The 27,011-nt window shown below is 32.3% G+C and overlaps 3 protein-coding genes across 3 annotated transcripts; all 3 read right to left on the bottom strand.

The window, feature by feature from the left end:
• Positions 1–2,634: 2,634 nt before the first annotated feature.
• LOC121216770 (uncharacterized) lies at positions 2,635–3,648 on the bottom strand. The gene is made up of 2 exons (XM_041092184.1): positions 3,250–3,648; positions 2,635–3,165 (listed from the first exon to the last, which is right to left on the bottom strand). The coding sequence occupies exons 1-2, from the start codon at positions 3,496–3,498 to the stop codon at positions 2,794–2,796; spliced, it is 621 nt and encodes a 206-aa protein (XP_040948118.1). The 5' UTR covers positions 3,499–3,648; the 3' UTR covers positions 2,635–2,793.
• A 1,786-nt stretch (positions 3,649–5,434) lies between these two features.
• LOC121216768 (F-box protein At1g80960-like) lies at positions 5,435–8,294 on the bottom strand. Its single transcript, XM_041092183.1, has 3 exons — positions 8,097–8,294; positions 7,539–7,706; positions 5,435–7,452 (listed from the first exon to the last, which is right to left on the bottom strand). Exon 3 carries the CDS (start codon positions 6,486–6,488, stop codon positions 5,592–5,594), a length of 897 nt encoding a protein of 298 aa, XP_040948117.1. The 5' UTR covers positions 6,489–7,452; positions 7,539–7,706; positions 8,097–8,294; the 3' UTR covers positions 5,435–5,591.
• Positions 7,087–9,073, bottom strand: LOC121203171 (putative F-box protein At1g67390). The gene is made up of 4 exons (XM_041092735.1): positions 8,265–9,073; positions 8,097–8,205; positions 7,539–7,706; positions 7,087–7,452 (listed from the first exon to the last, which is right to left on the bottom strand). Exons 1-4 carry the CDS (start codon positions 9,071–9,073, stop codon positions 7,087–7,089), a joined length of 1,452 nt encoding a protein of 483 aa, XP_040948669.1.
• Positions 9,074–27,011: the final 17,938 nt, after the last annotated feature.

Here is a 27,011-nt window from a genome sequence, read left to right as displayed (position 1 = left end):
ACCTCTAATCTTAAAATCAACAAAATCCCTATCAATATAACCCATATCAGTAGTTTTACTAGTACCCCTTATGGTATTACAACTGTGACGTTATCGTCACATCGTAAAGGCTACATTAGCCATCGGAATGGCTAACAAACTCAAATTGTTTTTTGAAGAAAACTCGTATCTTGTCTAATATTTGTGTAAGGATATGACTAAGTCCAAACATCAAAGAGGACCTTAATTGTTTTAGGGGTCGCGACACTGATTCCCTATCACCTCGGGGAAGCAAACTCCAACAAAAACTCAACTTGGAGTAATCTGCCATTGAAGTCACGACACTAATCATGTGGTGTCGCAACACCAAGCCTTAAAGCAACAACAACAAGCCCTCGGGGTTATGAATCTAAGCCAATTGTTCAAATGAAGGAACCTAGTGCCATTGTCATCGAGGTCGCAATACCAGGAGCCCCCAAGCTAAGCTCGTGCCCACTGCCACAAATGTCGCAACATCAAAAGCCTGGGTGTAGCGGCACTGAAGTCTGACGGGTGAAGAAAAATTGTAGGGGTAATTTTGTGTTCATAGAAGCTTAAGCCAATTTTTATTTAAGGACATAATTTTCAATGTTAGGTTAAATATATTTTTTTTACTATAAATACCACCTTATATCAACTATTTGGGGGACTAAGCTACTATAGAAAATTATGTTAGACATTATATAATTTTTACTCTTATTTTCTTAGCTTAGGTTTTCATTTCTCTTCTTTTTATTTTCTTTTTGTTGTAGTATTTTTGTTTCTTCATTCTTGCTAAAAGCTTGCGGATGGAGATGGATTAAACTCCTGAGCACCATCCTATTTTTATCTATTAATAAACATTTTCTTAGCCCAACATTGCTAGAACCTTGTGGATGGAGATGGATTAAGGTTTTTTTTTTTAAAAAAAAACTTTCGTTGAACTTTTTGTTGGTTATGGAGAGATCAAAAGCGAGAAAGAGAAAAGGGAAGGACGAGTTTTGTTTTAGAGTGAGAATCAAGACCACTAGACAGTGTAAAGATGCTAGCAATAAGAGCAGTGGTAACATCGATGACAGTGGCTAGGGTTCATTGTGGAGAAAGAAATGAAGAAAATGAAAGTAGAGAGAAAGAAGATAAAAAAGAAAACAAAACAAAACAAAATAAATGGGTTTAGAAAACATGATGGAGTATAAATTTAGGCATCTTTAAAAGATATATAATTCGAAAACCATTTTCCTTAATAATAAAAACAAAATAAGCGTTTATAATAAAATATAGGTTCAAGTATAATAAAAGATGTATGATTCTGATAACGAAAGCAAAATAAGTATTTATAAAACACGATGGAATATAAACTTTAAGTATCGTTAAAAGATATATAATTCGAAAACTGTTTTCCTTATTAAAACAGAAACAAAATAAGCATTTATAATTAAATAGAGGTTTAGGTATAGCGGAAGGTTCAATGAAAACCCAACTTGGAGTAATCTACCATTGAAGTCATGACACTAATCATGTGGGTTGCAACACCAAGCCTTAAAGCTGCAACTACAAGCCCTCGAAGTTATGACTCCAAGCCAATTGTTCAAGTGAAGGAACCTAGTGCCATTGTCGTCAAGATCACGACAAGGTGCCCCCAAGCCAAGCTCGTGCGCACTGCCATGGATGTCGCAACACCGAAAGCCTAGGTGTTGCGACACTCAAGTCTAACGGGTGAAGACAAATTGTAAGGGTAATTTTGTGTCCAAACAAGCTTAAGTCACTTTTTCTTTAAGGACATAGTTTTCAATGTTAGGTTAAATTTTTTTCCTATAAATACCACCTTATATCAACTATTTGGGTGACTAGGTCAGCGTAGAAAATTATGTTAGACATTGTATAATTTTTACTCTTCTTTTCTTAGCTTAGGTTTTCATTTATCTTTTCTCTTCTTTTCTTTTTATTTCTTTTTGTTGTATTATTTTTCTTCATTTTTGGTATAATCTTGTGGATAGAGATGGATTAAACTCTTGCACTCCATCATATTTTTATCTATTAATAAACATTTTCTTAGCCCAACATTGCTAGAACCTTGTGGATGGAGATGGATCAAGGTTTTTTTTTTGAAACTTTGGTTGAACTTTTTGTTGGTTATGGGGAGATCAAAAGCGAGAAAGAGAAATGGGAAGGACGAGCTTCGTTTTAGAGTGAGAATCAAGACCACTAGACAGTGTAGAGATGCTAGCAATAGGAGCAACGACGACAACAATGATGGTGGCGAGGGTTCATAGTGGAGAAAGAAATGAAGAAAATGAAAGTAGAGAGAAAAAAGATAAAAAAAAGAATAGAAAATAAATGGGTTTATAATTTTTTAAATTTAATACTTTTAATTTAATTAAAAATATTTCTTTGTTAAAAGATATATTTTAATAAAATTTCATGTATGTTTATTTGATTTTCTAAATGATATTTAAAAAATAAAGGAGAATTTTTTTAGCAAATCCAAAAATTCTATTCTTTTAACATTTTTCCCTAATCACTGTGCCATATCACATTCTATCAATAGTCTATGTGTCAAATTTTAACACAATGTTCCAAAAAATAAAAATATAATTAATAAATCAAATAAATTAAAAGTAGAAATACCACATTGACAATTTCATTAAGGCACAAGAGTAACTTTCAAACTGGAGTATGTCATTCCAACAATATAGAAACATAAAGTCACACCCAAAATCATCTTTGAAAAACCAATGATAAATTCCCCATCCTGTTCAAAATCCTTAACGAATCCAAAAATCCTTGACAATAAGACTAGTTTAGGGTTGAGACCCATCTTCCAAAACTACCATCAAATTGGGGTGGCGGTTTAAGAAGAATGGAGACATCAATGGAGGATCTAGGCAGTGAAAGTAAACCAAGAGTTGCCTCACTCCCTTCTCTAGAGCAGTCATGGTTACACCAAATCTCTATTCTCTTCAACTTGGCACCTTTCGTAATCAGATGCTTTGGGAATTCCATTTCCCCACCTTTCCCTTTGAATCCCTTAATGGATACTTGTTTTAGTGTGAATGTAATACAGTCGCGCAGCCCCCTTTTCTCCCATAGCTTTGTCTCTGGATATGGCAATCGGTTGTTTACACTACTGTAATCCCTGGTTGCTTCCTCTATTTCACTTCTACTTTCCTGAATATAATGCATAAATCAAGGATCATCACATGTTCATAACATTTCCACCACTACAGGATGATCTAAATATATATAAATTACCTCTATGTTGATTTCAAGTTGGTGTAGACTAAGGCAGCGTTGTAGAACGATACAGAGGATCAACATTTCCCTTCTATCGTTCAAGTCTAAATCAATGGTTAGCTCCCTCAAATTCATAAACAGATTTAGGTCTTCCATTGGTTCATTAGCTTCATAATTAACAGGTGTCTGCACGGGCCAACCAAAATAATTTATCAAGTCATCATGTTCGTTTTGCAATTCACAGAGACCAATTTTTTCGAGATTCATGATTGCCGCTCTCAATCATATCATCTCCAAGGTTCGAATCTAAATTCTCCCCTTAAAAATATAATGTGTTTTACAATTACATCCAATATTTTTCGGTTATTTATATCTAGCTATTCATCTCTTTTAACACCCAAACATTTATATATAACACTGCAATTTACGTTTTAAAAACAAAACATGCATGAATATATACACGATAATATGTATAATTTAAAAACTACTAATGCATTAATAGAGTAATCATTTATACAACACGAGAAAATAAAATTTAAATAAAAGCTGTATAATTCAAAAGTTACTTATTAACATAAATTACAAGTATTGTAAAAGATACCTAATTTGAAAACCAATTTGCATATTAAAATAAATACAAAATAAGGATTTATAATAAAATACGGGTTTAGGTATAGTAAAAGGTGTATGATTTCAATAACCAAAGAAAATAAGCATTTATAAGATATGATGGAGTATAGATTTAGTCATCGTTAAAAGATATATAATTTGAAACCATCTTACTTAATAATAAAAACAAAATAAGCATTTATAATAAAATACAAGTTTAAGTATAATAAAAGATGTATGATTCCGATAACGAAAGCGAAATAAGAATTTATAAAACACGATGGAATATAAACTTTAAGTATCGTTAAAAGATATATAAATTGAAAACCATTTTACTTATTAAAACAAAAACAAAATAAGCATTTATAATAAAATATAAGTTTAGGTATAGAAAAAAGTGTACGATTCCGATAACGAAAGCAAAATAAGTATTTATAGAACACAATGGAATATAAACTTTAGGTATCGTTAAAAGATATATAATTTGAAACCATTTTGCCTATTAAAACAGGAACAAAATAATCATTTATAATAAAATACAAGTTTAGGTATTGTAAAAGAAGTAAAATAAGCATTTATAACGTACGATGAAATATAAACTTTAAATATCGTTAAAAGATATATAATTCATTATAATTCAAAAATCATTATACTTATTAAAATAAAAACAAAAGTAAGCATCTATGATAAAATAGAGGTTTAGGTATAGTGAAAGGTGGATGATTCCGATAACGAAAGCAAAATTAACATTTATAGTACACAATGAAATATAAACTTTAATTAGTATCGTTAAAAGATATATAATTCGAAAACCGTCTTACTTATTAAAATAGAAACAAAATAAGCATTTATAATAAAATAAAGGTTTAGGTATAGCGGAAGGTGTATGATTCCTATAACCAAAGCAAAATAAGTATTTATATAACACTCGTAAAATATAAACTTTAAGTATCGTTAAAAGATATCTAATTTGAAAACCTATTTACTTATTGAAACAAAAACAAAATAAGCATAATAAAATAGAGGTTTAGGTATAGTGAAAGGTGTATGATTCCGATAACCAAAGAAAAATAAGCATTTATATAACATCCATGAAATATATCGTTAAAAGATATATAATTCGAAAATCGTTTTACTTATTAAAACAAAAGCAAATTACGCATTTATAACAAAATAGAGGTATAGATATGGTGAAAGGTGTATGATTCCGATAACCAAAGCAAAATAAGCATTTATAATATATAATGAAATATAAATTTTAAGTATCGTTAAAAGATATATAATTCGAAAATCGTTCTACTTATTAAAAAAATAAAGTACGCATTTATAATAAAATAGAGGTATAGGTATGGTGAAAGGTGTATGATTCCGATAACCAAAGCAAAACAAGCATTTATATAACACTCATAAAATATAAACTTTAAGCATAGTTGAAAGATGTAGTTTAGGTATTAAAACAAAAACAAAAACAAAATAAGCAGATTTAAGTATAGTGAAAGGTGTATAATTCCGATAATCAAAGTAAAATAAGTATTTATGTAACACCCACAACGTATAGTGAAAGGTGTATAATTCCCGATAATCAAAGTAAAATAAGTATTTATGTAACACCCACAACATATAAACTTTAAGCATCGCATAATTCGAAAACCTATTTACTTATTAAAACAAAAACAAAATGCTTACTTTGTATCTAACCAGAAAGTAAAAGAGGTAGTGAAATTAAATGCTTAGTAAAAGAGGTAGTGAAATTAAATGCTTACCAAGAGATGAGTGCAATACTCTAGAATTTCAGCAATCTTGGTGATATTGTCTGAATTTTTAGTTATGGGCTTGCGAGTTGCAGTAAAAACCCTAAGATTTGGAGCATGGATAACCAAATTTTTGGCTTGAAATTTCATAGAATGAAGCACCAAAACACCAAGAGATTGGGTAGATAAATAAATGCCCTGCGAACGCAATGATTCCAGCTCCACAGTCTTAACCGTTTGGCTAAAGATCCGAACCTGTTTCAACCTGGAGGGGGAAGAACAAACGCTCAAACGTTCCAAAAGATCACAGCTAGAAACGATTGCTTCAAGGGTTTCAGTGCTAATGGCGCAGTGATAAAGTTTCAAGGTTTTGAGGTTATGGCAATGGTGAAAAGGGGAATCGGATCGGATACTGTAATGTGTGAACTCAAGTGATTGCAGAGTTTCACATGAAAAAATCCCAGACGGTAAATTCAGACCCAATCCAGAACGGCTTCTTCGATAAAACTGGTGTTGGAAATCATCGCAACGGAAAGCCAATTCTTGCACTTTCTTCTCGGAAGTAAGATATTTAATCCACTTCTCAACATCACCGTTTCTGCAACTACTTAAAAGATGAACGATTCTGCAACTAATCAAGTTACGTTTATGAGATAACAATACATTTTCGATATTCTTAACAACTCGGGAAATCTCTTCCCTCGGATCATCAATATCATCACCACATAGTTTCCTCACTCCTTTTGGATCGAAATCTAAACGGGAAGCATACCTCCATAAATCCTTCCATCGTTTTGATAAAAGAGTTGTTCTTATTGCTTCAATGGCTGGTAAGTCTGATATAATCCTAGCCAAAACTTCGTTGTGAAGGTTGCTGATGAAATCATTCGTCGCCATTGTTTCACAATTTGATTTCTCGCAAGAGCTTCAATGAAAAAAATACTCCACAATGGAAACCTACATATATCCTCTTTTTAAACCTAAATTTTGATAATGGCTTGTTTTATATGGAAAGGGTATTTTAGAGTCGAGCAAAGAAACAGTAACTCAACTTCATGTTTATCTTGTGTTCCATTCTTGTCTTTTACTTGTTTTATTCAAATGATATATTTTATTAAATGATTTTAACCTTAAAAAGAAGAGACAAAATTCTTGAATTCTATTTATTTAATTTTTTTCTCTTGGTCCACATGGCACTATTTCAATAGTCCATATGTCAATATTCCACACGACAAAACAAAAATACAAGTGTCAAACCCAACAAAATACAAATAGGACATTCACAATTTTGTTAAAGTACGACAAGAGTAAAGCTTGCTATCATCCCATTAAAACTAATTTTCCAACTGGAGCATGTCATTCCAACTATATATAAACATAAAATCACACACAAAATCATCTTTGAAAAACCAATGATACATGCCCCATCCCATGCAAAATCCTTAACTAATCCGAAAATCCTTGACATAAAGGGGCAAAAAAAAAAAAACCTATTCTAGGGTTGAGACCCATCTTCCAAAACTACCAACAAATTGGGTGGGGGTTTAAGAAGAATGGAGACATCAATGGAGGATCTAGGCAGTGAAAGTAAACCAAGAGTTGCCTTACCTCCTTCACTGGACCAGTCATGGTTGCACCAAATCTCTAATCTCTCCAACTTGGCACCTTTCGTAATCAGACGCCTTGGGAATTCCATTTCCCCATCTTTCCCGTTGAATCCCTTAATGGATACTTGTCTTAGTGTGAATGTAATACAATCGCACAGCTCCCTTTGCTCCCATAGCTTTGTCTCTGGATATGGCAGTCGGCTGTTTACACTACTATAATCCCTGGTTGCTTCCTCTATTTCACTTCTGCTTTCCTGAATATAATGCATAAATCAAGGATCATCACATGTTCATAACATTTCCACCACTACAGGATGATCTAAATATATATATATATTACCTCTATGTTGATTTCAAGTTGGTGTAGACTAAGGCAGCGTTGTAGAACGATACAGAGGATCAACATTTCCCTTCTATCGTTCAAGTCTAAATCAATGGTTAGCTCCCTCAAATTCTTAAACAGATTTGGGTCTTCCATTGGATCACTAGCTTTATAATTTACAGGTGTCTGCACAGGCCAACCAAAATAATTTATTAAATCATCACGTTAATTTTACAATTCATAGAAACTAAATTTTTTGGGATTCATAAATCTGATTTCTCTACATGTATTTTACACTTATCGTAATAGCACAAAAACAAACCAAGCATTTATTTAAAACAATATTATATAATTTGATAACCAATTTACATATTAAAAACAAAACATGCATGCGTGTATAAAAATATTAAGGTATAGATAAAAGATGTATGATTCAAAAAAAGTATAGTAAAAGATCAAAACGAATTTATGTATTAAAACAAGAATAAAAGAAGCATTTATAATAAAATACAGATTTAGATAGAGCGAAAGGTGTATGATTCTAATAACCAAACCGTCATGAAATTAAATGCTTACCAAGAGATGAGTGCAATACTCTAGAATTTCAGCAATCTTGGTCTGTTTTGAAGGACGGGTGAAATTGTATGGATTTTTAGTTATGGGCTTGCGAGTTGCAGTAAAAACCCTAAGATTTGGAGCATGGATAACCAAACTTTTGGCTGGAAATTTCATAGAATGAAGCACCAAAGCTCCAAGAGATTGGGTAGATAAATAAATCCCTCCAAATCCAATGATTCCAGCTCCACAGTCTTAACCGTTTGGCTAAAGATCCGAACCTGTTTTAAACTGGAGGTGGAAGAACAAACGCTCAGATGTTCCATAAAATCACAGCTAGAAACGATTGCTTCAAGGGTTTCAGTCCTAATATCACAGTAATAGAGTTTCAAGGTTTTGAGGTTATGGCAATGGTGAAAAGGGCGATGGAATCGGATACCGTAATTTGTGAACTCAAGCGATTGCAGAGTTCTACATGAAAAAATCCCAGACGGTAAATTCAGACCCCATCCATAAAGGCTTACTGGATAAAACTCATGCTGAAAATCATCGCAAAGGAAAGCCAATTCTTGCACTTTCTTCTCGGATGTAAGATATTTGATCCACTTCTCAACATCACCGCTTCTGTAACTATTTGAGAGATGAACGATTCTGCAACTCATCAAGTTACGTTCATGAGATAACAATACATTATCGATATTCTTAACAACTCGGGAAATCTCTTCCCTCGGATCAGTATCATCAATATCATCACCCTCGTCATGGCAAACATTGGATCCAAACTGTATTACTGGCACCGTAGATCTGCGTCGATTTGGAGCAGGAAATAATTTCTTCACTCCTTTTGGATCGAAATCTAAACGGGAAACATTCCTCCATACGTCCTTCAATCGTTTTGATAAAATAGTTGTTCTTATTGCTTCAATGGCTGGTAAGCCTGATATAATCGTAGCCAAAACTTCGTCGGGAAGGTTACTGATGAAATCATCCGTCGCCATTGTTTCGCAATTTGATTCCTTGCGAGAGCTTTGATGAACAATCATACTTGGATGGAACTTAGATATATCGCCTTTTCATAACCCTAAATAATATATAGAAAGAATAATTTAAGCTTTGATGATGAAGAGTTCTACATGGAAAGGACATCAGGGTCGGCTAACGCAAAATATTAAAAAAATTATCATATATTTTTTAATATTATATTATAATATTATTAGGCTCTTTTTAATTTTTCGATCCCTGAAGTTTAAATATATTATAAATACTAATATTTTATATTTGTAAAATTATGTTCTATTGATATTTGATTAAATAATTTCCATATCATCTTTGATTTTATTATCAATTATAACTTCTTCTTTTTAAAATCAAACAATTTAGTATTACACAAATCAAGAAATTGATTGAATGATTGATGTTAGATACTATAAGGGGGAGAATGAGGTACATGCATGTAAGTGTATTTCAAGGTCTCATTCTTTATTTTCCCTTCTTTTGATGATTGAAAATTTTATTATTTTGATTGTTTTGTTAAGGAAATGAAAACATTGATAGGAGGAGTGAAGCCAGAAACTTTTTTTTTTAAAAATACAATTTTATTATTACTCTATATATTTATAATTCTTAAAGGATTAAATAATTTTTTATCATTGTTAAGGAGGGCAAAGTGTATTTTTACCTTTATTAATTTAAAATTTTAAAGGGTCTAAATGAAAATTTTTCCATTTTAAGAGGGGCCAGCCCACTAGCTACGCCCCTGATAAAGAACAATGTGATTACTATATCTCTTTCAAAATATAATTTTCTTATGTTGATTGTATTTATTGAAATATATTTTGGAAAGCTGAATTTTCATACTCAATTTTGCAATTTAAAAGAAAGTTTTTTTATGTTTTAATTATTTTTCATGCTCTTCCAATTAAAATCTTTCCATTTAAATATACCTTACTAAACCGCCTAAGCTTTTTGCCATCCTTTATTGTTGAATTTCCATTCATTGGAGATTTTAACATAATAAATACATAAACTTGAAATGTGAACACCAATTTTCAGATCAACTTAAATGCTAAATTAATGAGATTACAGTTCATTACAGCTCATGATATGGCCCCCGCTATTTTGTCTTGACTCTGTTGCCACTGATACTGACATCCTCTATCCCTCGTACTGACATTCTCTGCGAACTCTAGGTTCACTGGGCACGTGTCTACCGAGCACGTGGTCCTTTCTATTCCTGAGATTGACGTCCTAGGCGGGCTCCGTACCTACTGGACACGTGTCTGGGTGGCTCACGGAGCACACGGCCCCTTTCTACGAGTTCCTGAGTGTATGCGAGCTGAGACAGTGGCCTTCCTTGGTCCTTGAAGCGGGGTCTGTGGCATTGCGTTACGAGCTGAGCCCACGAGCTCGCTCTGTGAGTAGGGTCCGTGAATTCACCTTGTTTTCCTCTCATGGCTCGCTTCTCACTCAATATTCTTGTGGGACCTATCCAGGTCACGGGTCGGAGACTCGAATCTCTAGTAGGGCTCGGGTCGATGATTACTAATGTACAACAATCTACTCCCCCTTAGTGGGCCTAAAGGGTGCTATAAAGTGGCATGCCTTAGGTCCATCATGTCAAGTTTTAATGCAGCTTGCTGGGTAGGTTTGCGAGCTGTGATGCATAACGATCGTTCTATCGCGTGCGCAGATGGGTGTCGAGCCTGTGTATCTGACCGTTGAAAGTTGAACCGTTTTCATCTGCTCACTTTTGGGTCATTGATTTTCCTCGGTTATACAAATCGTTAAAGTGCGTGAAGAGAAATCTTTCTTTAAAAGGGGGAGCCTTCGGAACCCTAAATCTTTCACACTTAGCATTTTCAGCAACTTGAAACAAAGGTAATTTCAAACACTTTTGCTTTTTAAATTTTCTCTTTTTTCCTTTACTCGAGTTATGGAGAGGATGAGAGAAATCGGTAACCGACTAGTCCCAGCCCATCCACCGCGAGAACAGCTGTCTCCAGTTCTGGTGACAAACAAACTTTATCCCTACACCGCTAAGCTGGAGGAACTTCAAGAGTTCTGGTCGTTCAGCGAATAAAACTTCCCAATTTCACATACGAGCTCTCCATCCCAGAAGGGTCACATCGGTTGTGCAAAATTGTAACACCTCTATACCCAGTCCAATCGTATAAACTCGGTATAAGACTATCACATTTGGTGCCAAAACGATTTTAGCTGGACATTGATTAATTTAAACATTTATACATAGTATTTTAACTTATTTAACCCAAAAATTATTAATATAAATGTGTGGGGTCATTATTGGATGTTAGATTATATTTGGAAATGATTTTAACATTGTTTTTTACTCAAAACAGGGAAAAGTATCAATACCAAAACAAAAGGTATCGATACCTTTTAAAAAATATCGATACCAATGACAAAACAATACCAAAATCACATTCTGTTTTGGCAATTTTGTATTTCAAAGCCTAGGTATCGGTACCTATACCCTTGGTATTGATACCTTGGGTAAAATTTAGGCAAAAATCAATTTAAAAGTTCATTAAACCCCCTGCAATATATATTAGATTCTTCTCAACACTTAAGACCAATTCAAAATGTATTAAAACTATTTAAAACCACTCCAAATCAACCATAATCATCATATTAGTAAACCACATTTGCAAACATACTTATGGTTTCAATAATTCATTTCATATAGAACCAAAATACTTCATGTAAACCAAATAGATAGAGTTTCAAGAGTTTGCATTTTAGTCCCTAACACATAGGAACACATTTGGTCTACCTATGTACATGTCATTTTAACTCAAATATAGTAATGGGAGGCGGTAGGAGGTCGCTGGATGAAGGAGCGGACCACCGTGAGGATGGAAAGCTTGCGACGGCTGATGGGAAAGAGAGGATAAAGGAAACAGAGTACTTTAGGGTTTAGAGTACTTTACCTTTTAAGCTTTTGTGGAGGTTTATGCAGTGCACTACTGAAAAAGAACCAAAAGTTAATGAATGCCATCAAAAACGCGCCGTTTTAATAAAAAATATTTGCGGCTTTTGTGGAAAAAACGCTGCTATTGCTTTACCTTTAACGGCGTTTATGAAAAAATGCCGCTGTTGCTTTACCTTTTGCGGCGTTTATGAGAAAAATGCCACTATTACTTTACCTTTTACGGCGTTTACGCAAAACACTGCTAATGCTTTACCTTTTACGGCGTTTTCTATCCAAACGCCACTAAAACGCTGCTAAAACCTGTTTTGCTGTAATGGTATTTTGATAAATGACATGTACCTAGGATTGAGCCAGTTATTAGGTTGCAAATGGTCTATTTTGTGTACTTGAGTAATGGATGAATGATAATTCAATAATTTATGCATAACTAAGGCCTATTTGGGTTGAACCATGAAATTGAACATATATATATATTGTTGATGTCATTTTGAGTGTTGGGATTATGCTTATTTTGTTAAATGATAGGTTGAAACCAAATAGGATTGGAATTGTTGTATTCTACCTACAAAGTCACAACACCACCCCATGGATGTCACAACAGTAGCTTTCAACATCGCAACGTCCTTGTTGATTCACGACACCAATTCGATAAAGTTTGGAAACTTCACATTTTAGTCCTCAAGTTGTGAAGCCAACCTATTTTGGAGGTTATGACATTGCACCCATGAAGTTGCGACACCAACTCGAAATGTTTTGAAACTTTGCAGTTTAGTACTCCAATAACCTGGGTTATGAAAGAGCTTTCGTAAGCTCGTATAAACCCTAGATAGGATATTATATTATAAAATAGTGATGTAATGATCATGTCAGTGGATATAATGTGATAAATCAATAAAATTATGTTAGATTAATTGTAGTTATTCCAGTAATGAAAATCGGGTCAAGAATAGGGTGTTACACACTATTTGTCAATTCACCCCAAAAATAGATAGAAAAGTTTACGTTTGTTAACTTTGGTGGCGTGTCATACATGTGGATGGTCGCGTGTATGTCAATTCACCCCAAAATAAATATGAGAAAGGAAAACATGTCAGTTTTTTGTTAGCAATCAATAGTGGGGCTTATTGGAGGTTTTTTTTTAAATGATTTTTTTCCTTTAACTATTCATTTAGTTTTAGTTTCTCTAATTTTTGAATTTATATTTTTATTAAATCACTCCAAATAGATGAAATTGTTGACGTAGTGGCATACACATGAATGATATATTAGTATCTAATTAACTATTTGAAATTTAAAATATTAAAAAATAATTTTTATATATTTTAAATAGTTTTAATAATTTTAATTTTTAAAAGAATTTTTATATATTTAAATTTAAAAAATTTATTAAATGCTGATGCGTTATCCTGGTGGCAATTCATATGTATATTATACCAACAAAGTTAAAAAAATATTAAATTTCTTCAAATTTGGGTTGATTTGTAAAACAAAACACAAATTTAAAGCTAAAAAAAAAATCCATCCCAAACCTGTTTTTAACCTATCCAATAAAACTCTCTATGCAACTCAACTTGGAGAAGGGTTTGTATGAAACTATTATTTCATGTCATCCTTATCCCTTCCAATGGGAGAATGATAAATTAAATTTTTCTTTCTGAAAAATTCAATCCAACTAAAATACTAAAACTAGGAGGAAAATCTAATTTATCATTATCTCATTGAAAAGGATAAGGATGATATGGAATCACAGTTTCATACAATCATTTCTCCTCAATTTGTGTACAGCTCATTTGTGTGATATTTAAATATTAAAAAATATTTTTTTAAAAATACATTGCTTAAAATAATTTAAATTAGGACTCATAATGAAATTTCAAAATGATGAATCATATTTTATTCATTAATATAAAAGATAATAATAACACTATTCAATTCTTAATGAATAATATTGTTGAACAGCATTGCCTTGACCCATTTTCCTGAATAATTGTAAATAATGACAATATGATGAATAAATTTGAATTGTTTATGCAAACAATATTAAAACAATTAGATTTATGTAACAATTTTTATAGCTTCTTATTCCTTGTGGCTGTTCATCCTATCTCCCCTTTATGCCACAAGTCCATCAATATATTTTTCTTCTTGTTTTCTTTAGTAATGTACACCACTCATAGGAAGTAGAGTTAGAGTTGTATATGGATGTAGCCAGATTAAGTAAAAATTTAGGTTCGTTTTTTAAGTTTAGATTCGATTTGGCTCAAAAAATGGACTTAAAATTTTGCCTAAGCCCAGTTTGGATAAAATGTTAAAATCGAGTCCAACCTAGCCCGCCCAGCCCATATTAAATTTTTTATATAAAATAAAATTAAAATTTAATATATCAATACACTAAAATCATTAAATAAATATTTCTTAACAAATGGAAAAAATTAGAATATATATATACTTAAATAACATTAAGATAAGTGCAACGTAGCAAGCAAATACCTCTAAAATTGTAGCAAATTAATAGTAAAATAAGAGTTATACAATATCCAAACAATAACAAAAAATAGTAGCAATATACAAACGAAATGATAGTAAAACAATGAAAAATAGTGGCAAAATAGTAAAAAAAAGCATCAGTTTGTTTTTTTTTTGGCAAATTCGAGCTGAGCTAGGCCGAGCCTGGGGTCAAAAAAACTTACTCGAGACTTGGCCCGTTTAGAAAATGGGCCTTATTTTTTTTCAAGTGCATTTTTCAAGCCTATACTTTTACCCAAACCCTCTCACTTTTTAGGTAGACCGTCAGACCAAGCTGAATGACCCGTTCCATAGACAAATCTAATAAGAAGCTATCTATATATACCAGCCGGAAAAGAAAAGCTTAAGTAAAAGTTACATTGAGGATGTGCACCATATATTATCATTAATTGTAGGCCAAGTATGTTTTTTTTTTCCGATTTCCATTTCAATTTACATGTCTAAATTTAAATTTGGTAAATTGTAATTTTTTTAGGGTAAACTACGCTTATAGTCACTCAACTATTCATTTTTTTAAAAACATCGTGATTTGTATTAATAAAACATGAGTTGCCACCAATAGGTGCAATCGGCTTCCTATGAAATTACTTTTTTCTTAAAAGCTTTAAATTCTTTTTTAAATGTAATATTCAGATTTGTGTTTAAAAATTAAAATAAATTGAGGTTGGGAGTTAGTTAGACGTAAGGAAAGTTATAACACCCCTTACAATGCTTAAAATTGACACGTTAATTATGTATTGTCATAAGTCTTCGAAATTAAAAGTTTTACTATTTGTATTTAATTATGATCCCTTGAACTGATGAAGGAGAACATCTTTATTAGTAGGTTTTTTAGTGAACCAGGTTTTGAATGTACATATAGAAATAACCTAGATATTTAATATCTTCCTATACCTCTTGAATCCACGAAATATAGGAGTTTTTAAAATTAAAATTTTAATTCACTCGATTTTAAAAAATATATAATCGATAAAATTTCTCGAATCAAAACTACCTTATTTGTAAAAAAGAAAAGACCTAATTAAAATGTTCACATATCAGTTAAACTAGGAGATTGAACCAGCACAACACCATTAGAGAAGCATATACTAATCTCAAAACATACACAGATGGCTATTTTACGTACAATTTATATAACAATATTCAGAAACAACCACCCAATTTTGTATATAATGGCGTTAATTGAATCACACAGGCATTCAATTCCATAGTTTCAAACACGGAAAATGTATGTGCACTGTGAACCACTTTTTCTATGGAAATTAAATGGAATTTGCATCACAACACCTGTAACATATAATATATAATATTTGCTATGCCCTCCACAGCAGACCTTATAGCGTATCCAAATAGAACCTGACTTGTGTGTTTCAACGGAACTAACACTCCAACAAACCACACATAACTCATCTATCAACCAGTGGACCATGAATTTGAATCATACATAGTTTACCTACCAACCAACTAGTCTTGAATTAATTTGTGAATCTTAGCTTACTGAACTTTAGGGACTGTGCATCTCTGCTAAGACTATATGAGATCCATGTGGGAGCTCAAACATTAATTGCCAATCATCCTAAGACGTCTTATTCTAAGACTTAGCATCACTGCTATTGCCAAGAGAATCAATTAGACTTCCATATTAGTTGCTTTTGAACAAGTAGTTATCCCCACTATAAAATAGCTGAAGCAAACAACTAATCCTCACACACATACATTTATTATCTTCCAATCCAAATGTCTCCAACAAGAACCCTTCATCCAGACAACACCCAAGTGATCCACCATACAAACCACCATATTCTTCCACCTGTTAATCTCATAGCTAATTAATAATTGGTACGATGAGCATAGAGCACTATGTCTGTCACATCCAAGAATTGGATTGGTAATTGAGGTTAGTGGACCAAAAATCTTAATTAGGTTAGATAATTAAATAAATTATTAAAATAATTAGAATTAAAAAATTTAGGTTAAAAATTAAAATTAATATTCCAAGAAATAATTTGGTTAAACGAATTTAAAAAAAGGGGCCGAATTTGAAATAATTTTGAAATTGGCTTTTATTAAAAAACTAAGGACCATTTGGAAAAAAAAGAGGAAATTGTAGGTGGTCAAAAGGGAAAAAACTCAATTTTTAAATTTTGGTTGGTTATTTAACCACTCACGTCTCCTTCCCTCTCATTTTACATCTCTTTCAAAAATTTTCCAAACACCAAATTAATGTTTTTTTCTCGAATTTAGTTCATCCTTTACAATTTGTAAGCTCTCCAAACACAAATCCTCATTCAATTTTAAAGATTAATCACATTTTCATCCTCAATTCCTCAAGAGATCTTCACATGTTTTAGCTTGTCGATTTTGCAAATTGAGGTGAGATTCTAACTTTTTATGATTAAACTAAGTGAGTTGTTATTTCAATTCGAGATTTAAAGATTGAATCAAGATTTCAATAGATCACTTGAATTTAAGATATTTTGGCTTGAAATGGTAGAGCTCGTATTACTTAGCTAAGCTTTTATTTTAAAGTGATTTCTAACTCATTTTGATCTAATTAAATGTTTTTAATCTTGATTTAACAAATCCTTAAGTAATTTTAATAAATCAAATGTTTTCCCCTTTTAAAAGATCACATAAGCTTGATTTTTCTCGAAAAAATATATTCCTATAATTAGATAAATTTATGGTTTAGATATGTGCTTAGATGATATTTAGGATATATGAAGTCAAAATCTAAGCTTGGAAATGAGATTTGAGTGGTTGAACACCTGTTTCGATAAAACTAGTTAAGTTTTCGATATAGAGGTTAAAAGGCTTTGATCTGTGATTTTAGAATGATTTAATTGTGTTTTTTGTTGTTTATAATGCCTTTGTATTATGTTAGATGCATACAAAGGCAAACAAAGTTTAATTAAGCTTTGTTGTGGAAACAAGTTGCTAATGTGAGTGGTCTTCTGTGTTATAATTAATGCACAAATCAGTGATTTAAAGGAGGCTTAGGTGGTCTAATCATCTAATATAAGTCCTAAGAGTAAGTTTTCTTGCTTAAACTTTGATATTTTATAAGCAAGCGTGCATGTCTTGTGATATGTTCAAGTGTGTGATGTGAATATATTGTTGAATATATGATTGAATATGCCTGGTGAACAGCTGGTTTTATGCACATACATTTGAAATGAAAGTGTATTTGGCTTATTGAGCAAAGTGTTTGCACTTGAGGTGCATTATATGAAAGTGATAAGAGTTATGAACATGATAAGTGTGAGTACGCATAAACTAGAAAATTAATGTGTGAAATGGATATATTGGCCTTGTGAACCTTTGAAAACATTGGATATAGTTGGCATGTCATATTATTTGAGTACTCATTTATGTGTTTTTTATTGGGACATGTGGAGGGATAAGAGAGTGTAGATAATTTCGCCATTCATGGAACATGTTGTATTGGAAAGTGCTAGCTTATTGCTACACTTTATGGGACTGATATAGACTCTAAGAGTCAAGTGTGGAATGAAGGAGACTCGTGTATCCAATGAGTACTTTTAATATGTATTTCATCCTCACAGTTGCCAATGTATGATTATAATATGGTGTTTGAGGATGCTATAAGATAAGTATATTTAGTATGCTTGTTTTTAACTATTGTGTTTGTGGTTTATTCTAGCATCTTGAATACTCACTGAGCTTGGTTAAGGTTAGAGGCATAGTTGGTGCGGAGTGGTATGAGCAAGTTGGTGATTTAAGAGCAAGATACTTTAGTTGTGTAGGTGAAATGGTTTTTATTTCATAAAGGATGGCAATGTGGGATTAAATTTGAGGGACTAGATTTTACTTTTGTTTTAGATTTCTTAATGGTCTTTCTATGAACTGTTTAAGGACTTTTATATTAGTTTGTGTGTGTTTATACTGCTTCAAATATGCTTGAAGTATGTAGCAGTTGTGGATAGGTTGTTAAATATTTGAATGAATTAAGGCAGTTCACGATAGGGTTCGCCATAGGTGAGTTCACGATAGGGTTCACCATAGGTGAGTTTGCCATAAGGGTTACTCATATGTGAGTTTACTAGACATAGGAGTTCGTCAGTGATAGGGGTTTGTCAAACACAAGTTTTGTCAACATAGGAGTTCGTTAGACATAGGGGTTTGCCGGGCATAAGAGTTCGCCAACATAGGAGTTCGCCAGTACTAGAGCTTGTCAGCATAAGAATTCGTCAGACTTAGAATTCGTGAACTAGGGGTTCACAAGTGTTATGTGTTTATGTCTTTTTCTAGTGTAAACTAATTTTTGTTGATGTGATTAGAAAAGCATGTTTTAGAATTTTCATGTCTTAATTTCATTCCAAGAATTTCAGTATGGTAGTTTCAATTCCTTAAAATGGTTTCCTGGATATTTCGGAAAATTACATTTTAGTCTATAAACTTCGTTTTGGAATTAAGTGAGTTTTAAATATTGTTTGAACTAATTTCCATAGATGCTTTAAATAAAATGCTTAGGACACTGGTTGGTCCAATTTATGATTTACATATTTAACGTTTATGGAGTGTAACAATTTTACCCCCGATCTTTTTTTATTGTATTATGATGAACATAGCACGATTTAGGTTTGCATGTTTTAAATTACTTATTTAAGCATGTTTTCAATTGGTGTGATGGTTGGTTTGTGGTGTGCTGGTTGACTGGTAAGGAGAGTCAAGTAAGTGGCTAATTTGACGTTCTGAATTTAAATCGATCCATTCCGACCGGCTTTGGGCGCCACAATGTAAAACCTAGTACTAGTGATCCTCCTAGCACTGATTTTGATCCTACTAATGACCCAACCATAGATCCCACTATTCAAAACATCTATGCAACACAACTCAAACCTGAACAACTTAAAACCAAACTCTATGCATGGAAACCAAACCAACAAAATCAAACTGACCTCTAATCTTAAAATCAACAAAATCCCTATCAATATAACCATATCAGTAGTTTTACTAGTACCCCTTATGGTATTACAATTGTGACATTATGGTCAGATCGTAAAGGCTACATTAGCCATCGAAATGGCTAACAAACTTAAATCGCTTTTCGAAGAAAACTCGTATCTTGTCTAATATTTGTGTAAGGATATGACTAAGGCCAAACATCAAGAGGACCTTAATTGTTTTGGGGTTGCGACACTGATTCCCTATCACCTCGGGGAAGCAAACTCCAACAAAACTCAACTTGGAGTAATCTGCCATTGAAGTCACGACACTAATCATGTAGTGTCGCAACACCAGCCTTAAAGCACAACAACAAGCCCTCGAGGTTATGATTCAAGCCAATTGTTCAAATGAAGGAACCTAGTGCCATTGTCATCGAGGTTGCGATACCAGGTGCCCCAAGCTAAGCTCGTGCCCACTGCCACAAATGTCGCAACATCAAAAGCCTGGGTGTAGCGGCACTGAAATCTGACGGGTGAAGAAAAATTGTAGGGGTAATTTTGTGTTCATACAAGCTTAAGCCAATTTTTATTTAAGGACATAAATATCAATGATAGGTTAATATTATTTTTACTATAAATATCACCTTATATCAACTATTTGGGGGACTAGGCTAGTGTAGAAAATTATGTTAGACATTATATAATTTTTACTCTTATTTCTTAGCTTAGGTTTTCATTTCTCTTCTTTTTATTTTCTTTTTGTTGTAGTATTTTTGTTTCTTCATTCTTGCTAAAACCTTGTGGATGGAGATGGATTAAACTCCCGTTCACCATCCTATTTTTATCTATTAATAAACATTTTCTTAGCCAACATTGCTAGAACCTTGTGGATGGGATGGATCAAGGTTTTTTTTAAAAAAAACTTTCGTTGAACTTTTTGTTGGTTATGGAGAGATCAAAGCGAGAAAGAGAAAGGGAAGGACGAGCTTCGTTTTAGAGTGAGAATCAAGACCACTAGACAGTGTAAAGATGCTAGCAATAAGAGCAGTGGTAACATCGATGACAGTGGCTAGGGTTCATTGTGGAGAAGAAATGAAGAAAATGAAAGTAGAGAGAAAGAAGATAAAAAAGAAAAGAAAGAAAACAAAATAAATGGGTTTAGAAAACATGATGGAGTATAAATTTAGGCATCTTTAAAACAAATATAATTCGAAAACCATTTTCCTTAATAATAAAAACAAAATAATCGTTTATAATAAAGATAGGTTCAAGTATAATAAAAGATGTATGATTTCGATAACGAAAGCAAATAAGTATTTATAAACACGATGGAATATAAACTTTAAGTATCTTTAAAGATATATAATTTGAAATTGTTTTACTTATTAAAACAAAAACAAAATAAGCATTTATAATTAAATAGAGGTTTAGGTATAGCGGAAGGTTCAATGAAAACCCAACTTGGAGTAATCTACCATTGAAGTCATGACACTAATCATGTGGGTCGCAACACCAAGCCTTAAAGCTGCAACTACAAGCCCTCGAAGTTATGACTCCAAGCCAATTGTTCAAGTGAAGGAACCTAGTGCCATTGTCGTCAAGATCACAACACAAGGTGCCCCAAGCAAAGCTCGTGCGCACTGCCATGAATGTCGCAACACCGAAAGCCTAGGTGTTGCGACACTCAAGTCTAACGGGTGAAGAAAAATTGTAAGGGTAATTTTGTGTCCAACAAGCTTAAGTCGCTTTTTCTTTAAGGACATAGTTTTCAATGTTAGGTTAAATATTTTTTTTCTATAAATACCACCTTATATCAACTATTTGGGTGACTAGGCCGGTGTAGAAATTATGTTAGACATTGTATAATTTCTCTTCTTTTCTTAGCTTAGGTTTTCATTTATCTTTTCTCTTCTTTTCTTTTTATTTCTTTTTGTTGTATTATTTTTGTTTCTTCATTTTTGCTAGAATCTTGTGGATACAATGGATTAAACTCTCGCACTCCATCATATTTTTATCTATTAATAAACATTTTCTTAGCCAACATTGCTAGAACCTTGTGGATGGAGATGGATCAAGGTTTTTTTTTCTTTTTTTAAACTTTGGTTGAACTTTTTGTTGGTTATAGGGAGAACAAAAGCAAGAAAGAGAAAGGGAAGGACGAGCTTCGTTTTAGAGTGAGAATCAAGACCACTAGGCAGCGTAGAGATGCTAGCAATAGGAGCAGTGGCGACAACAATGATGGTGGCGAGAGTTCATTGTGGAGAAAGAAATGAAGAAATGAAGTAGAGAGAAAAAGATAAAAAAAGAATAGAAATAAATGGGTTTATAATTTTTTAAATTTAATACTTTTAATTTAATTAAAAAATATTTCTTTGTTAAAGATATATTTTAATAAAATTTCATGTATGTTTATTTGATTTTCTAAATGATATTTAAAAATAAAGGAGAAAATTTTTAGCAATCCAAAATTCTATTCTTTTAACATTTTGCCCTAATCACTGTGCCATGTCACATTCTGTCAATAGTTCATGTGTCGATATATGTCAAATTTAACACTGCTAAATTAGGGTACCAAATGTTCCATAAATAAAATATAATTAACAAATCAAATAAATTAAAGTACAAATACCACATTGACAATTTCATTAAGGCACAAGAGTAACTTTCAAACTGGAGTATGTCATTCCAACAATATAGAAACATAAAGTCACACCCAAAATCATCTTTGAAAAACAATGATAAATTCCCCATCCTGTTCAAAATCCTTAACTAATCCGAAAATCCTTGACAATAAGACTAGTTTAGGGTTGAGACCCATCTTCCAAACTACCATCAAATTGGGGGTGGCGGTTTAAGAAGAATGGAGACATCAATGGAGGATCTAGGCAGTGAAAGTAAACCAAGAGTTGCCTCAACTCCTTCTCTAGAGCAGTCATGGTTACACCAAATCTCTATTCTCTTCAACTTGGCACCTTTCGTAATCAGATGCCTTGGGAATTCCATTTCCCCATCTTTTCCTTTGAATCCCTTAATGGATACTTGTTTTAGTGTGAATGTAATACAGTCGCACAGCCCCCTTTTCTCCCATAGCTTTGTCTCTGATATGGCAGTCGGTTGTTTACACTACTGTAATCCCTTGTTGCTTCCTCTATTTCACTTCTACTTTCCTGAATATAATGCATAAATCAATGATCATCACATGTTCATAACATTTCCACCAGTACAGGATGATCTAACTCTAAACATATATGTTATATATATATAATTACCTCTATGTTGATTTCAAGTTGGTGTAGATTAAGGCAGCGTTGTAGAACGATACAGAGGATCAACATTTCCCTTCTATCGTTCAAGTCTAAATCAATGGTTAGCTCCCTCAATTCATAAACAGATTCAGGTCTTCCATTGGATCATTAGCTTCATAATTAACAGGTGTCTGCACGGGCCAACCAAAATAATTTATCAAGTCATCATGTTCGTTTTGCAGTTCACAGAGACCAATTTTTTTGAGATTCATGATTGTCGCTCTCAATAATATCATCTCCAAGGTTCAAATATAATGTGTTTTACAATTACATCCAACATTTTTCGGTTTTTTATATCTAGCTATTCATCTCTTTAACACCCAAACATTTATATATAACACTGTAAAGTACAACTATAGATATCTTTAAAGAAACCAATGTACCTAATAGCACAAACAATTTACGTATTAAAAACAAAACATGCATGAATATATACACGATAAATATGTATAATTTAAAAACTACTAATGCATTAATAGAGTAATCATTTATACAACACGATAAATAAATTTAAATAAAGGTGTATAATTCAAAGTTACTTATTAACATAAATTACAAGTATTGTAAAGATACATAATTTGAAACCAATCTGCATATTAAATAAATACAAAATAAGTATTTATAATAAATACGGGTTTAGGTATAGTAAAGGTATATGATTTCAATAACCAAAGAAATAAGCATTTATAAGACACGATGGAGTATAGATTTAGTCATCGTTAAAAGATATATAATTTGAAACCATCTTACTTAATAATAAAACAAAATAAGCATTTATAATAAATACAAGTTTAAGTATAATAAAGATGTATGATTCCGATAACGAAGCGAAATAAGAATTTATAAAACACGATGGAATATAAACTTTAAGTATCGTTAAAAGATATATAAATTGAAAACCATTTTACTTATTAAACAAAACAAAATAAGCATTTATAATAAAATATAAGTTTAGGTATAGAAAAAAGTGTACGATTCCGATAACGAAAGCAAAATAAGTATTTATAGAACACAATGGAATATAAACTTTAGGCATCGTTAAAAGATATATAATTTGAAACCATTTTGCCTATTAAAACAGGAACAAAATAATCATTTATAATAAATACAAGTTTAGGTATTGTAAAAGAAGTAAAATAAGCATTTATAACGTACGATGAAATATAACTTTAAATATCGTTAAAAGATATATAATTCATTATAATTCAAAAATCATTATACTTATTAAATAAAAACAAAAGTAAGCATCTATGATAAAATAGAGGTTTAGGTATAGTGAAAGGTGGATGATTCCGATAACGAAAGCAAAATTAACATTTATAGTACACAATGAAATATAACTTTAATTAGTATCGTTAAAAGATATATAATTCGAAAACCGTCTTACTTATTAAAATAGAAACAAAATAAGCATTTATAATAAAATAAAGGTTTAGGTATAGCGGAAGGTGTATGATTCCTATAACCAAAGCAAATAAGTATTTATATAACACTCGTAAAATATAAACTTTAAGTATCGTTAAAAGATATCTAATTGAAAACCTATTTACTTATTGAAACAAAAACAAATAGCATAATAAAATAGAGGTTAGGTATAGTGAAAGGTGTATGATTCGATAACAAAGAAAATAGCATTTATATAACATCATGAATATATCGTTAAAAGATATATAATTCGAAAATCGTTTTACTTATTAAAACAAAAACAAATTACCATTATAACAAAATAGAGGTATAGATATGGTGAAAGGTGTATGATTCGATAACCAAAGCAAATAAGCATTTATATATAATGAAATATAATTTTAAGTATCGTTAAAGATATATAATTCGAAAATCGTTCTACTTATTAAAAAATAAAGTACGCATTTATAATAAAATAGAGGTATAGGTATGGTGAAAGGTGTATGATTCCGATAACCAAAGCAAAACAAGCATTTATATAAACTCATAAAATATAAACTTTAAGCATAGTTGAAAGATGTAGTTTAGGTATTAAAACAAAAACAAAAACAAAATAAGCAGATTTAAGTATAGTGAAAGGTGTATAATTCGATAATCAAAGTAAAATAAGTATTTATGTAACACCACAACGTATAGTGAAAGGTGTATAATTCCGATAATCAAAGTAAAATAAGTATTTATGTAACACCCACAACATATAACTTTAAGCATCGCATAATTCGAAAACCTATTTACTTATTAAAACAAAACAAAATGCTTACTTTGTATCTAACCAGAAAGTAAAAGAGGTAGTGAAATTAAATGCTTAGTAAAAGAGGTAGTGAATTAAATGCTTACCAAGAGATGAGTGCATACTCTAGAATTTCAGCAATCTTGGTGATATTGTCTGAATTTTTAGTTATGGGCTTGCGAGTTGCAGTAAAACCCTAAGATTTGGAGCATGGATAACCAATTTTTGGCTTGAAATTTCATAGAATGAAGCACCAAACACAAGAGATTGGGTAGATAAATAAATGCCCTGCGAACGCAATGATTCCAGCTCCACAGTCTTAACCGTTTGGCTAAAGATCCGAACCTGTTTCACCTGGAGGGGAAGAACAAACGCTCAAACGTTCCAAAAGATCACAGCTAGAAACGATTGCTTCAAGGGTTTCAGTGCTAATGGCGCAGTGATAAGTTTCAAGGTTTTGAGGTTATGGCAATGGTGAAAAGGGGAATCGGATCGGATACTGTAATGTGTGAACTCAAGTGATTGCAGAGTTTCACATGAAAAATCCCAGACGGTAATTCAGACCCAATCCAGAACGGCTTCTTCGATAAAACTGGTGTTGGAAATCATCGCAACGGAAAGCCAATTTGCACTTTTTCTCGGAAGTAAGATATTTAATCCACTTCTCAACATCACCGTTTCTGCAACTACTTAAAAGATGAACGATTCTGCAACTAATCAAGTTACGTTTATGAGATAACAATACATTTTCGATATTCTTAACAACTCGGGAAATCTCTTCCCTCGGATCATCAATATCATCACACATAGTTTCCTCACTCCTTTGGATCGAAATCTAAACGGGAAGCATACCTCCATAAATCCTTCCATCGTTTTGATAAAAGAGTTGTTCTTATTGCTTCAATGGCTGGTAAGTCTGATATAATCCTAGCCAAAACTTCGTTGTGAAGGTTGCGGATGAAATATTCGTCGCATTGTTTCACAATTGATTTCTCGCAAGAGTTCAATGAAAAATACTCCACATGGAAACCTACATATATCCTCTTTTTAAACCTAAATTTTGATAATGGCTTGTTTATATGGAAGGTATTTTAGAGTCGAGCAAAGAACAGTAACTCAACTTCATGTTTATCTTGTGTTCCATTCTTGTCTTTACTTGTTTTATTCAATGATATTTTATTAAATGATTTTAACCTTAAAAAGAGACAAATTCTTGAATTCTATTTATTTAATTTTTTTCTCTTGGTCCACATGGCACTATTTCAATAGTCCATATGTCATATTCCACACGACAAAAAAATACAAGTGTCAAACCCAACAATACAAATAGGAATTCACATTTTGTTAAAGTACGACAAGAGTAAGCTGCTATCATCCATTAAAACAATTTTCCAACTGGAGCATGTCATTCCAACTATATATAAACATAAATCACACACAAAATCATCTTTGAAAACCATGATACATGCCATCCCATGCAAATCTTAACTATCCGAAATCCTTGACATAAGGGCAAAAAAAAAACCTATTCTAGGTTGAGACCATCTTCAAACTACCAAATTGGGTGGGGTTTAAGAAGAATGGAGAATCAATGGAGATCTAGGCAGTGAAAGTAACCAAGAGTGCTTACCTCTTCTGGACCGTCATGGTTGCACCAAATCTCTAATCTCTCCAACTTGGCACCTTTCGTAATCAGATGCCTTGGGAATTCCATTTCCCCATCTTTCCCGTTGAATCCCTTAATGGATACTTGTCTTAGTGTGAATGTAATACAATCGCACAGCTCCCTTTGCTCCCATAGCTTTGTCTCTGGATATGGCAGTCGGCTGTTACACTACTATAATCCCTGGTTGCTTCCTCTATTTGACTTCTGCTTTCCTGAATATAATGCATAATCAAGGATCATCACATGTTCATACATTTCCACCACTACAGGATGATCTAAATATATATAAATTACCTCTATGTTGATTTCAAGTTGGTGTAGACTAAGGCAGCGTTGTAGAACGATACAGAGGATCACATTTCCCTTCTATCGTTCAAGTCTAA

The sequence above is a fragment of the Gossypium hirsutum genome, chromosome D05 (genome assembly GCF_007990345.1).
Source record: "Gossypium hirsutum isolate 1008001.06 chromosome D05, Gossypium_hirsutum_v2.1, whole genome shotgun sequence".
NCBI lineage: Eukaryota > Viridiplantae > Streptophyta > Magnoliopsida > Malvales > Malvaceae > Gossypium > Gossypium hirsutum.
Note: the sequence above shows the minus strand (reverse complement) of the source record. Positions and strands in the feature narration are given on the sequence as shown.